We start from the raw sequence: 13118 nt of genomic DNA, 5'->3' as shown, positions 1-13118 counted from the left end.
GGATTGCAGTTCCGGCGATACTGAGGAGAGGAAATGGTGGAAAGCAGGCTGGGCTGAGAGGAAGCTGCAGCGAGCACGCTTTGCTGACTGGTGCAGTGGGATGTGCCTTTCCTCAGGTCCTGGAGCGTTGGTCCAACTAGGACAAAATGGGAGAGAGAGGGCCCTGCAGGGCTGTGCCAAACAGCTGGGCACTCACTAGGATCGATTTGAGCTCATGGTAAGTAGGAACTCCCACGAGCGCTTTGTTTCCTGTCTGCTTCAGCCCTGACAGGGGTCTCAGCATTATGGGGCTGCACTTCTGCTTGTGCTGCTGCCCAGCCATGATTCAGGCATCAGCACAACAGTGAGAGGGTGAACAGCCATTGGGGTTACCTGTGACTTTTCTGTCTTCTCTTGTTTCCACAGGAAGAAAATAGTTTTAAGTTTGGCTCCCTGGTGGGACTGCAGGGCTCTCTGGACTGCAACTCGCTGGTCACATCCTGCCAGTGAGCAGGAGCCTGCCTCAGCCACCTTCTTTGAATGTAAGATGAGGAGAGCAGGCACTTCCCAGCATTGTTCAGCCTGATACTCCCTCCCTTCCCTGCCCAGCGACACCAGGACATGCAGGGCCTGGGCTCCATCCCCAGAAGAGAAAGGGGTAGATAACAGGGTAGCCTGGTCTCTTACACAAGTCTTTTTAATCTCCTTTCTCTTCCCTGTCTCAAGGGAACTCTATGAGAAGGTTATTGAGTCGCACCTCTTTGGGGGCATTTCCTGCTATGGTGAGGAGTCAGGCCTGTTCACTGATGCCTTTGGGGGCAAGACACTTTAACAAATATCAGGGATTGTCCCCTCCAAGTCTCCAGGAGAGACAGAGGAAGATCAGACAACCAGGTGAGACAAGATCCCTGATATTTTGGCAGCTGCATTCCCCTTAGTTTCCTGTCTAGCCAGGCAACTCCCCAGGTATCTTCTCCCAGCCTGTCCTTGATAGTGGAGGAAGTCTCCTGCAAAGGACAAGAGAGGAGACTGATTCAGTGCTCAAGGAGTTAGGCAGAAGGATTCTGAACTGCAGATCTAGATCTTGATTTGAAGAATTTTTAAAGCCCATTTCCAGAGAATGTACATTGGCTTGGGCTGGGACTGGGGAATAAGGGTCAGCATCACCCTGCCCTGTGACTAGATGTGAGGCAGAATTTTTTCATGATCCTTCAGGATGGGACACATCTTCCATGCTGGGTTCTTCCATCATTGCCCACATGGTGACCAGATGAAGGGGGTGACACAGGCAAAAGAACTCAAATGCTCATCGGACGCTCCCTCGCTCCACCAATCATAGAATCATGGTCAACTTGTCATCCACCAGCCCTCGCAGGTCCTTCTCTGCAGAGCTGCTCTCCAGCAGGTCAGCCCCCAGCTTGTCCTGATGCCTAGTGTTATTTTTCCCTGGGATCCTTGACTATAAGCCAGCAATGTGCCCTTGTGGCCAAGAAGGCCAATGGTGTCCTGGGGTGCCTTAGGAAGAGTGTTGCTGGCAGGTCAAGGGAGGTGATCCTCCCTCTCTAGTCAGCCCTGGTGAGGCCTCATCTTGAGTACTGTGTCCAGTTCTGGGCTCCCCAGGGCAAGAGAGACATGGAGCTACTGGAGAGAGTCCAGCATAGGGCTACAAAGATGATAAAGAGGACTGAAGCATCTGCCCTGTGAGGAACAGTTGCGAGAGCTGGGCCTGTTTAGCCTGGAGGAGAGAAGCCTGAGAGGGGATCTTATCAATGTGTACAAGTACCTGAAGGGAGGGTGTCAAGGGGATGGGGATAAACTCATTTCAGTTGTCCCATGTGACAGGACAAGAGGCAATAGGCAGAAATTGAAGCACAGGAAGTTCTGCCTGAAGGTGAGAGGGAATTTCTTCCCACTGAGAGTGACGGAGCACTGGACCAGGTTGCCCAGAGAGGTCGTGGAGTGTCCTTCTCTGGAGATATTTAAAACCCGCCTGGATGCAATCCTGTCTAACATGCTCTAGGTGACTCTGCTTGAGCAGGGAGGTTGGACTAGATGATCTCCAGAGGTCCCTTCCAACCTCAACCATTCTGTAATTCTGTGAACCCACAATCACAGGGCACGTCCCCAGTCCCTTACACGAGCAGGAGGACTCATCTCCCATGTTTGATGCACAAATCCTTGCCCACCTGCAGCTCCTGTGTGCCTTGGCACAGTTTCCAGGGCTGCATTTCCTCACTCACTGCTGCACTTTCTGAGGCAGGATGCTTAGGAATTGCTCCAGCACAATCATCTCTTGGATGTCACTCTCAGGCTCCAACCAGTACTGGCACAGTTCCTACAGACAGCTGTCACTTCCTAAGCCCCCTCTGCCTCCTGGTATCTGAACCCCTAACCCAACCCCTAGCCCTTAACCCCAAATTCAAATCCTAATTCTAACTCTATAAATCCTAATCCTAACTCTAATCCCTATCCCTCAAACCAAATTCCTAATCCCTAGTCTGAACTCTCATTCCTAACCCCTAACTACCAACTCTATCCCAAATCTGAACATGATCCCAAACCCAAGCTCCTAAACCTAACCCCAACCTGAAGCCTAACTGTTGACTCAATTCCAAATGCTGACTTCAACCCCCACCATCCTAGCCCTGTTCCCTAATTTTAAGCCCCTAACTCTAAACCTTCCCTAACCCTAATCTTAATCCAAGCCCTAGCCCTAGGCTATATTCTCCTCCTTGTAATTCTCCTAATAAAGGGAACAGTCCCAAGGCAGGTTTATTTAACATATTTTATTCTTAACTGTACAAAGAAAGCCAAATGGTTCAGAAAAAAAATAGCTTCCCCCCTTTCCAGAGATTTCCTACGCACCCACTCCCCATAGTCTCTCTTCCCATAGCTTGTGATAAAGGCACATACACTATCATCGGCTTCATCTCTTTCTCTGGCTGTAGAGCCTGAAAGCAGTGAAATCGTCCAATAGTAGAAGAATAGAAACATTAGGAACAAAACAGCAGCTCACTGTAGTGACAGCGTAAGGTAATTTTTGCCCATTACAAATGTCGTGACTGCATTTTATCTGGAACATGTTCCTGTATCATCAGCAATGATGGCTAAGGAAGTAGCATTTTGCAATAGCATGTGTTAGAAAAACCCTCAAACCTTACTTACATATACTTGGGATTAATCTTGAGAATGTAGTGTATACATGCCTTTCTGCTTTGATTTACATGAAGAAGATTCAATATAGCATGTATGGCAGCTTGTCACAACACTACAGGCAGCTGTAATTACTTGGTGACTTCCTTAGTACATCACCTGCACTTAGGAAAATTCTTCACTTTCCTAAAAGCTAAAATTAGATTTTTCTCTGTATGTTGGATGATACCAGAAGTGCTGTTTTACATATAGCTGATCACCAAAGCCGCAAGAGTCAAGACTTGATACAGGCACAGGAAAGGTTCAGCAGAGTCTAAAAGAGAAAAGTTCTGCCTTCCCCAGTCCCAAGGGACCATAGAATCTGTCAGCATACACTAGCAGTAATCCTCTGAGCACTGAGCATCATTTGCCAATACCCAGGTTGTGAGACCTTTCAGCAGCTTTAAGATTGCAGGCGTGTACTTGGTATCTAGGCTCCCATTACAGTCCATGGAGATCTAGCCAGCGCAGTCAGTGGGATCTAGAGTGTGAATCCTCGTGCAGAATATTGGCATCTACTCTAAATAAGATAAACCACTCTCTCAAGTGCCAGTGACAATGCTGACTACATCTCCCTTGACTTTAATGAAAGCCTAGACACTTTGCTCAAAATACATACTTCCATCACTGAAACCTAAATTTAAACAAGATTAATGCCACTCCTCATGTCTAAAGCCATCTTTTTTAGGTCCTCAAGTTCTTCCTTCTACACAGGAAAAATATGCCCAACTATGATATAAGTACTCTGCTGAGATTTTCCTGCATTCTTTTTATTCTCTGGCTCTCTCTTTCCAGATTCACAGGAGCCTCTGATTCTTGGGATCTTAGCTACAGTTAGTGAACAAGACACAGTTTTCTTAGTTTCTATCCATGCTATGTCACTCTTCCCATCAAATACAAAGACACAAAGCCATTTGTGGCAGGACCAATATAGAGTACCAGCTTCACTTTAGAAATCATATGATTAGCAGAATTCACAAATTACCTTGCTGAGTTGTTTCTTTTGCTTCTTAGCTTTTCTTCTGAAGATTAAAAAGAGAGACCAATGGAGAATGTGTGAAACAGTAATATTTAAGGTCATCTCCACACGTCGTTTATTCAGTTGTATGAGAGCAGAGCAGTAGGACAAGGAGCATTAAAAGGACTTGACGTTTCAGATAGGAAGCAGTAGCGTATTTTCTGTAGCTACTGAAGCTGCTCCTAAACTGTTTGCTCATTTGGTAAAAGGTTATTTGATCACAGAAAGCTGAAACAGGAGCATTAGTGACCAGTGTAGCAGGGAACAGAATAGTCTTATTAGACTATTAATAATCTTAATAGTCTAGAACCCTTATGAATTGATGTTTCTTTCAGCTCTTTGAGATCTTCTCAATAAAACTGCCAAATCTGAGCACATCAGGTACAAACAAACCCATTGGTGTTTATGATCTAATACTATGACAAAAACAGTGGAAGTTACATTCTGTTGGCAGCTCTCTACATTGATAACAATTTGAAACTCTTCTCCACATCAGAGATTTTTCACACTCCATCATCCAATTCTCCTAGCACTCTTCATAAAGTTACCTTTAGTTCATTGCAAACTGATTATCTGGGGCACAGAATAAGCAAGGAGTTTGTACTTTGAAACTTGACCTTCATATTTTAGGAAGTTAAATCAAATAGTACCACATAGATCCATTTTTTCTGAACCAATTCTGTATACATGTGTCCAAGCATCAGCTTTTGTACAGGAACACACATTCAGATACACACATGCAGTAATATCTTTCTGTTCCTACTTTCATATACAGGTTTTTGGAAAATTGGTATGCTTTTTAGAATGCTGTCATTTCCTTTTTTTGTGTGTGCACATTCTTCTGTCTGTTGACACACCATTTTCTCCTGGCTTGATTTACACACTGTGCCGGCGGTTGTTGATCATGGCCACAATGTGGGACAGGTCCAAACTTTTCATCATAACTTCCATGAACTCCTCATCTTTCCTGGCTCCTTCTACAAATTCATCCAGAGAAAGTTCACCTGTGTCAGACACAGACAGAAGATATCAGAACAGGAAAAGAACTATCGTAATTCAATTTTGGAGACAGTTCACTAAAGATGCACTGCTCTGAATTACCAAAAGGCCTCAAATAGGTTTTTGTTTGTTTGTTTGTTTGTTTGGCATTATCTGAAACTTCCTTGATATCTCCACAACTCTGGCTTCCATATTTTTTCCAGGCAAGGGTTAAATCATAGGAGTCTAGTTATGCTGAAGACGGGGGTTTCTCACAACTCCATTGCAAAGGATGTGGTACAAAGAATAGAGGAAATATGTGGCTAAGGAGCGAGATCATAGCTTCTTATATAATAAGGCTGGATTAACCTGCTTCTTTTTGGCTTAGCCTGTCCTACTGGTAGGCCTTCTCCATAACTGCTGGCTTTCCTGTTAAAAGAAGTAACAGATGGAAACTGTGCCAGGCAGAATAAGGTTTTCTGTCCTAGGCCAAAAAGGCTTCATGAGAACGAAAAGCAGAAAGCATAGGCATGGAGTGCAGAAAAATATGATTGTGATTAGCCCTTGTGCAGGGACACAGCTCAGCAAAATGTTGCTGGGATAACAAAAGAGCACAACAGAGGGTAATGAGAGCATGAAGTAATCAGGAAAGAAATATCTCTCAGGGATATACAGTAACTACAGTGGCATCCAGCACCTTTTAGCTGGCTGATCCACAGCACCCAATGGGGCTGCCATACACCCTGTAGCAGACTCAGTGGAGTAACTCAGAATTTCAACATGACATGTGAATTCCTCCTTTCCTGGTTGCTGAAGGATTTAGGAGCAGCTGAGGCCACCAGAGAAACTGTTTGTCATTCCCAGTTCTAAACCTGACGTGAGCTACCTAGAAACATCCAAAAATGATTAAAAAAAAAAAAAAAACAACTACAAAACCTGTATGGACAAAACATAGCAGAGAGTTTGTGCCAGGGAACAAATCCTATCAGATTGGTTATGTACTATGCAAGGAGAAAAGTGTCTAAGCAAAATTAATGAAGAATGGATTAGTGAGAGGGACTTCATGACACCAGCAAATAAAAAATGAAGCGGCATAAAGTTCAAGCAAGGAAGGAAAATGTGAGTATCTTCTGTAACACTGAGTGATCAACTGAGTTGGATGATGTAGATACGAATCTTACCATCTCCATTCACATCAATTTTATTAAAGACTCGATTGGTGAATTCTTCTGCACTAGTTTCATGGTCACCACCATTGATAGCTCGAATAGCCTAAAAAAAAAAAAAAAAAAAAAAAAGAACAAGAATGGGAAGTTGCCCTGGAACAACACACTGATTCCACTGCAGCTTGTCAGAGTAGATTCAGAACATGAGTCATGCCTGGCACTGTCCTCATGCAGAAGCACACTAGTACCATGGGAAAACAGAGCAGGAATTCTGGGGTCTTTCAGTTAGCACTGAAGGGTACAAAGGGAGCATGGTTCTGAAGCAAGGAATGAACAATAAAGTCTAGGGGACTGCCCTAAATCTGCTCAGGTAGTGCTTATGCACTGTAGAAATAGCAGAATCCAGGTCACTTTCTCAGATCAATGCATCTAACTTTAGCCATCCAGAAGTTAGATCTATAGGTCTAAGCTGACCCTCTGTGTTTCTGAGTAGACACATTTCCAGAGAGCAATTTGCTCCATCCTGAGAACTGCCAGACAGGTGTCATGAACATCTCTCTTCAGGTTCCTGTTTTTATCCATGTACTACAGTGGAACCTAGCCAAATCTAAAACTAGACTATCATCTTTCAGGTGTGAAGTGGAGATGGAATAAATTACACCTTCAGAAAGCAATAGGTTAAAGGTAAAACCTTCAACTGTACCTATGAAGCACTGGATAAAAAAGACAAAGTGCTATGAGATTTCATGCTCCACACAGAAAATCTTTCTGACTAGCAATTTATGTTACTTAGTGTAATTGCAAATGCTAATCCATTTTTACAGTGCTCTACACATGAACTGATTAACAAAGTAAAATGGAAAACTAGGCCTTCTGTGTGTATCTTCCCAGATTCCTCTGGAGATAAACATGATACAAAGACATGATTTAACTTCCTTAGCTTCCTTGTCTTGTTCTTTTGACGGCTTCTTCTAGTATTCTATGGTCTACCAAGCCCCATAATCCCATCAAACACTCTCTCAGTTTGACGTCCTAATAATTCCTTCATTGTATGCTATAGTCATTTATTTCTCATATCTCTGCTTGCTTTCCCTGTTTTCAATTTATATGCTGCTTCCTATGTGTCCTGCTTCTCCCTAAAGCTCATTGGAGATTCATTTTCAACTTAAGAACATTTAAGTGTTATTTACTACTGTTCATCACAGAATCACAGAATCACAGAATGGTTAGGTTAGAATGGATCTCTGGAGATCATCTAGTGCAACCTCCCTGCTCAAGCAGGGTCACCTAGAGCATGTAAGACAGGGTCATGTCCAGGAGGGTTTTGAATATCTCCAGAGAAGGACACTCCGCAGCCTCTCTGGGCAACCTGGTCCAGTGCTCTGTCCCTCTCACAGTAAAGAATTTCCTCATTATGTTCAGGCGGAACTTCCTGCGTTTCAGTTTGTGCCCCTTGCCTCTTGTCCTGTCTCATGGCACTACTGAAAAGAGTTCAGCCCAATGCCATTGACACTCCCCCCCCTTAAGGTATTTGTATACAGTGTCCTATTCATTGGTATGCAGACAGGGTTTTCTTTTCTTTTCCATGTCTAATTCTTTCTTTGTTTAAGGATGTCCACGAAATACTTGATTCCAGAGCCATCACATTTATTCTAAGACTATTAATTTTTTAGCTTTTATTTTCAGATATTTAATAAATTCGTTCATTCTTTCTCAAATGCCCTTCTACTAAAACTCTCTATTGGCTCAGTACCTTCCAAAGGCCCCCCAAAAAGAGACTGAACTGTGTCTACAGAATTTGAAGGACAGTAAATTGATCAACAGCAATTATCACCCACGGGACTAGTTTCTCAAGAGCTCTGTATGTTAACAATTGCTTTGTGTTGCTGCACTGTGATGTTTGACTATTTCTTTCAAAAATCATTTGTCAGAGGCTATTATTACATATGCATATTATTACAGTTACTATTGACTTTTTTGTCTCTGGTCTCCTTTGATGTCCAGCACTAAAACTCATATCCACTTGAGGAATCCATTACAACAGTCTTATCAGTGGTTTATTTACAGATAACTTCAAATCTTTATCAAATCCATTTTTCTGACCTTCCTTATTCAGAAATGCAAATTATTTAGGGTTGTTGAATCTTTCCTGCATTCTTGTTGTTTCCCAGTCTCTGTGGAATAATCTGACCTTCCAGAATAAGTCATTCTGAGATATTCATACAGTCCTATTTATGTCTGTAATTCCAGCGTCTCCCATAACAGCTATTTGAACTCAGTCTTTTCTACTGACAGTCATACTTCTGCAACCTATTTAGCAGAGTCAGAAAAGTATTACTACAGGAATAGATTCTAAGAAGCAAAATTGGAGCTAAATATCCAATTACCATTTACATAGGAGAAAGGAAAGTTCTGGAGCATATAGCAGGACCTACAAAGGACACATTGCAGAGACAGCAACTGATAGTCATGGAGTCTGCAATCTTGGAAAGTTCAGGACTTAGTTAGGTCCTGGACAAGTAAAACAATCTTATGGAAATATCTATGCTGCAGCATGTGCTATGGTGATGTTACAGAAAAGTCTGTCAAGCCTGCTGACTGAACCATGCGACTGTGGGGAAATCTGCTAAAATAAAAAAATGCTGTGGTGGCAGGTATCATCCATGATCATCCATGTAGGAAATAGTGAAAGTCTCACCCATGAGGTGGGATTTGTCTTTAAGGCAAAAGGAAGGAATATAGACCCCTAGAGGCTCACCTTAATGATGTTGAGTAATTCATGTCGATCAATGCAGCCGTTGCCATCCACATCATAGAGCTTGAAATACCACCGCAATTTCTGTTCCATCTTCCCACGGAGAACGAGGCTGAGGGCAGCCACATATTCCATGAAGTCAATATATCCATCCTTTGGGAAAATGAAAACCAAAGTGAGGGAGTTATGACTCTAGTGCTTTACCTTAATTGTTCATTAGATTCATAGTTGGAAGAGATACAACCAGTGCTCCTTCAAAGTACATGGCACAGAGTCTTGGCTTTAGGGAAAAGCATGAAAATGTCAGGTTCAGCTGTTTAGCATGCACACACTATATTTTGGCTACCTTTAAGATCTCCAAAATACCTGGATTTCTGTAGTTTGATCTACTGTGTGTCTAGAACACTCTGGGCTCACCTCTTGCAGGAATGAAACCTGTCAGTCCTCATGACCAGTGTGAATGAACCCCTCCCTCTCTGCCTACCAGAGCTAACTGACTAGGGCTTGTTAGGGAACAAAATTGATCCAGACTTGAACTGATTGAGAATTGATCCTGGCTGCAAGGAAAGTGGAAGATAACTCTACTTTAGGTTTTCTGTGCGGGCCTGTTTGTCTTTGGGGGAAAGTACTGCTCTTTCAATAAGCCATAGATCTGTTCTCCATTCTCTAAAAAAAGAGTAACTGAAAATATTTTTTAAAGGCATGGAATACGATTTGACAGCTGGAGAAAGTGTTCTGTATTTGTTTTTTAAACCTTTAATTTATTGAATATATGAGGAAACTCAAGAAGCTCATTTGCTTTCAAAAAAAGAAAAAAGCTAGGTACTAAAGACTCATAATCTAGGGAAAAAGACTTAGTATTGACTAAAATCTAAAGCAGATAAATAGAAACAAAAAATGAAGTACGTATGTCCACTGAGGGTTCTCAATAGCTACTTCGACAAATCACAGAGGAAAACAATTAAACTTTCATTTATTGAGGAATTCAAACTAGATCAGATGCCTTTCTGAAACATATGTAAAAGGCAATGGTAGGTGGACTAGCAGAGCACTACTACTGGACAGCAAGGATCATAGTATGTTAAAATATCTTTTTCAGGATCATGGCAATATTGCCACTATGTAAGATTTTTCATAATTAGGGTAAACAAAGTACCAGAATATACAGACAAACAGCTTTAAACATGGCAAGGAGAGGCATGATGGCAATTTATAAAATAACTGCTGAAAAATTATCCACTTTGCCCTTAGCAGAGTTCTCAGAATCTGAAGGTCCAGAGGGCAGACTATCCCATCCATCTTAGACACCTATATTACTGCAGGGTGACTCTTCATCTGGATACTCTTGTTCCTTGCCATTGATTATAAAAGGAGCTGAGATTAAGTGGCTAACTACTAACAGGCTAAAATTAACTGATGTAGGTCCACCTCCTCTGGCTGCCATACTCTTACTTCATTCCTCTTGAGATTATTCCTGCTTTATTTGATAGATCTGCTTTTTGTCTTAGTGTGGACAGATCTGAATTTGATAGATCAGCTTTTTATGTTAGTGTGGACAAATCTGAATTTGAGAGTTGTCTTAAAGCATTGTTTACTGCATAAGCTGAAGCTCACACAAGCCCTTTGAAATGGATAACAGCCTTGAAAAAATTTTAAAGTCTGTAAATATCTCAAACGTGACAGAGAGAAAGGAAAATCTTCTCCAAGCAATGTAAACATTTTGCTTTAAATTGTAAAACTTTACTTCTTATCACTATCGTCATCCTGGGCAAAGTTGTGGACTAGGAACTTTAGGGAGAGGAAGAAAGTTCTTTGAGATTTGCATTCATTACATCTATCACAAGACCCCAGCTACCCTAATGGAAGGSTAGCCCTCTCTCACCTTTAAATATTCTGTAATATTCCTTAGCATTCCTTAACTCTTTATACCTTCTCATGTGTTGTGCAAATGACTTTGTGATTTCCTACCCATATCAGACTTGCAGATATCTGCTCCTTGTGCTTTCAGTATCTTGGTCAGAGACCAAAGCTGATTTTTTTCTAGTGTGCTATAACACCAAATTTATCTGCCATTCACATTACAGACCTGCAAGCATAGGCTTACATATATATGGATGAAAACAGGAAGAAGTGAGAGGCATATCCTCCTCAAAGGTGCTAAGGGGGATATTGTTGCTTACATTAGAGACAGCAAGAGGTTGCCTGTCACAGTGAATGATACTAGCTGCTTCCTAACTGCTGCTATATGCGGTATCTCCTGCTTCTGAGGAGAGCGTATAAAGTGTTTGCCCAAGAGAGATTAATTTCAGCTGCCAAGTACCTGGAAATCACTTCTTATGCAAATGTTATAAATATTTGTATTTAATTTGGTTTCTGTATTCTCTAATACCTAACACAGCTAAATTTTGAAGAATAATAAAAGACTTAAAAAAGCTCTAGATTCCAACCTCATCTTTCACTAGCATTTTGCTAGCCAAGCAAGGCCAAGTCAATTAATACATAATAAACAACTCACAAAATTCAATGATGAACTTGCAGAAAGCATTTAGATGATGAAGTGTTATTGCCTATGGTTATGTTATCTATGTTATTATCTCTGCACATTCATAGAAACAGAAATAATCATAGAATGGTAAGGCTGGAGGGGACCTTAGGAGATCATCTAGTCCAATCCCAGCATAGTCCATATGGGGATTGAACCCACAACCTTGGCATTAGCAGCACCACGCTCTAACCAACTGAGCTAAACCTGCCCCCCATTTAATTTGTCCCTACATTTATCTACTTTATGTTGGTGTCCCTCAACAGCTGTCCACATCAGGGTTTGCAAGAGAAAAACCAAGGACTCCAAAAGTTGCAAGAGCTGGTTTCCTCTTAAGTTATATAAGGCAATTAATTTCCTTGCTGGAGAACTTACCTTATTCATATCAAATGTGCGGAACATCTGCTCAATGTACTCATTGGCCTCTGGATCCAGCCCTCGAAGCCCAAAGAACTGTTTAAATTCATGCTCAGTCAGCTGTCCAGAAGGACATTCTGTCATGAACTTCTTGTACCAGTGGTGGATTTCAACAGTCTGCAGATCATCCACTGTGGAGCTGCTATTGTTCCCCATGTGTACGGGTGGTTGAAAGAAGAACACTTCAGGACTGATCCTCTTCCTCCTGCTGCTCTTGCAGCACTGCCCATCTGTTCCTCTCCACATTCAACATTAGTCTCAGTTGAGTGAGGGATGTAACTTTCCAGAAGCCAATTATAAATTTTAATCTGCTTAGAGGCTGATTTACAAACCTGAAAGTTTCAATGATATAATCAGCTTCCTTAAAATGGAAAGAAAGTACAAGATAATCTACGAAATCACTGCTATTTCAGGATCCAAATCAGAAAGGTGAGAAGGTTAACCAGATGCTGGCATCAAGAACTATACTAGTTTTATACACTATTCTGTTTTTAACTTTGATATAATTATGCATGAAGATGAGGGGAAAAGCCTACAAGTTGGGGGATTTAAGGTAGGGTGAAATTATAATCTATTCCACTGATTGTATTTGACCATCTGTCTTCTCAGGTAGAGATCATTTTGCATCTAGGACCAGACCATATCACAGAAATTACACACAATAGATATTAGGTTATGCAATAAAAAGCTTGTCTCTACTCACACAAAGGAGCACAGAGGAACAACGGCAGATTGGGAAACTGAATAACACCCTGCCCTGGCTACTCCTAGGCCCATCACAGAAGAGCAGGCAGCCTACAAGGAGCACAGAGACACATGGGCTGGCAGAAGAGCCCCAGTAACCCAGTAAGAGAAAGGGGGCCCGTACTCTGGCCCCTCAGGAGACCATCAGTCCCACAGGCCCCAGGTGACACCCATTACAATGAGTCAAGGGGAAAGGATCTCCAAGGGAAAGGGAGAGATCACAATGGTTTTGGTAGTAATAAACATGGGAAAATAGAGGGATAAGAGGATAAGAGAGGCTTGTTGTATATAAGAAGGCTGCTTGTCAGTATACACGTCTGGCCATGG

At 42.0% G+C, this 13118-nt stretch overlaps 1 protein-coding gene across 1 annotated transcript; it reads right to left on the bottom strand.

Moving 5' to 3' along the window:
- Positions 1 to 5027: 5027 nt before the first annotated feature.
- On the bottom strand, positions 5028 to 12203 carry LOC146588386 (guanylyl cyclase-activating protein 1-like). Its single transcript, XM_085318110.1, has 4 exons — positions 12006 to 12203; positions 9092 to 9241; positions 6349 to 6439; positions 5028 to 5193 (listed from the first exon to the last, which is right to left on the bottom strand). Exons 1-4 carry the CDS (start codon positions 12201 to 12203, stop codon positions 5066 to 5068), a joined length of 567 nt encoding a protein of 188 aa, XP_085174236.1. The 3' UTR covers positions 5028 to 5065.
- Positions 12204 to 13118: the final 915 nt, after the last annotated feature.

The sequence above is a fragment of the Rhea americana genome, unplaced genomic scaffold (genome assembly GCF_003343005.1).
Source record: "Rhea americana isolate MKP2758 unplaced genomic scaffold, rheAme1 scaffold_519, whole genome shotgun sequence".
Lineage (NCBI taxonomy): Eukaryota > Metazoa > Chordata > Aves > Rheiformes > Rheidae > Rhea > Rhea americana.
Note: the sequence above shows the minus strand (reverse complement) of the source record. Positions and strands in the feature narration are given on the sequence as shown.

Excerpts from the sequence above, each read along its gene's own strand:
- LOC146588386 (XM_085318110.1), bottom strand. The coding sequence starts at position 12,203 with ATGGGGAACAATAGCAGCTCCACAGTGGATGATCTGCAGACTGTTGAA. Across the intron at positions 9,242-12,005 it reads GCACATTTGATATGAATAAG|GATGGATATATTGACTTCAT; the intron begins GTAAGTTCTCCA and ends ATTTTCCCAAAG. Across the intron at positions 5,194-6,348 it reads AATTGATGTGAATGGAGATG|GTGAACTTTCTCTGGATGAA; the intron begins GTAAGATTCGTA and ends TGTCTGACACAG.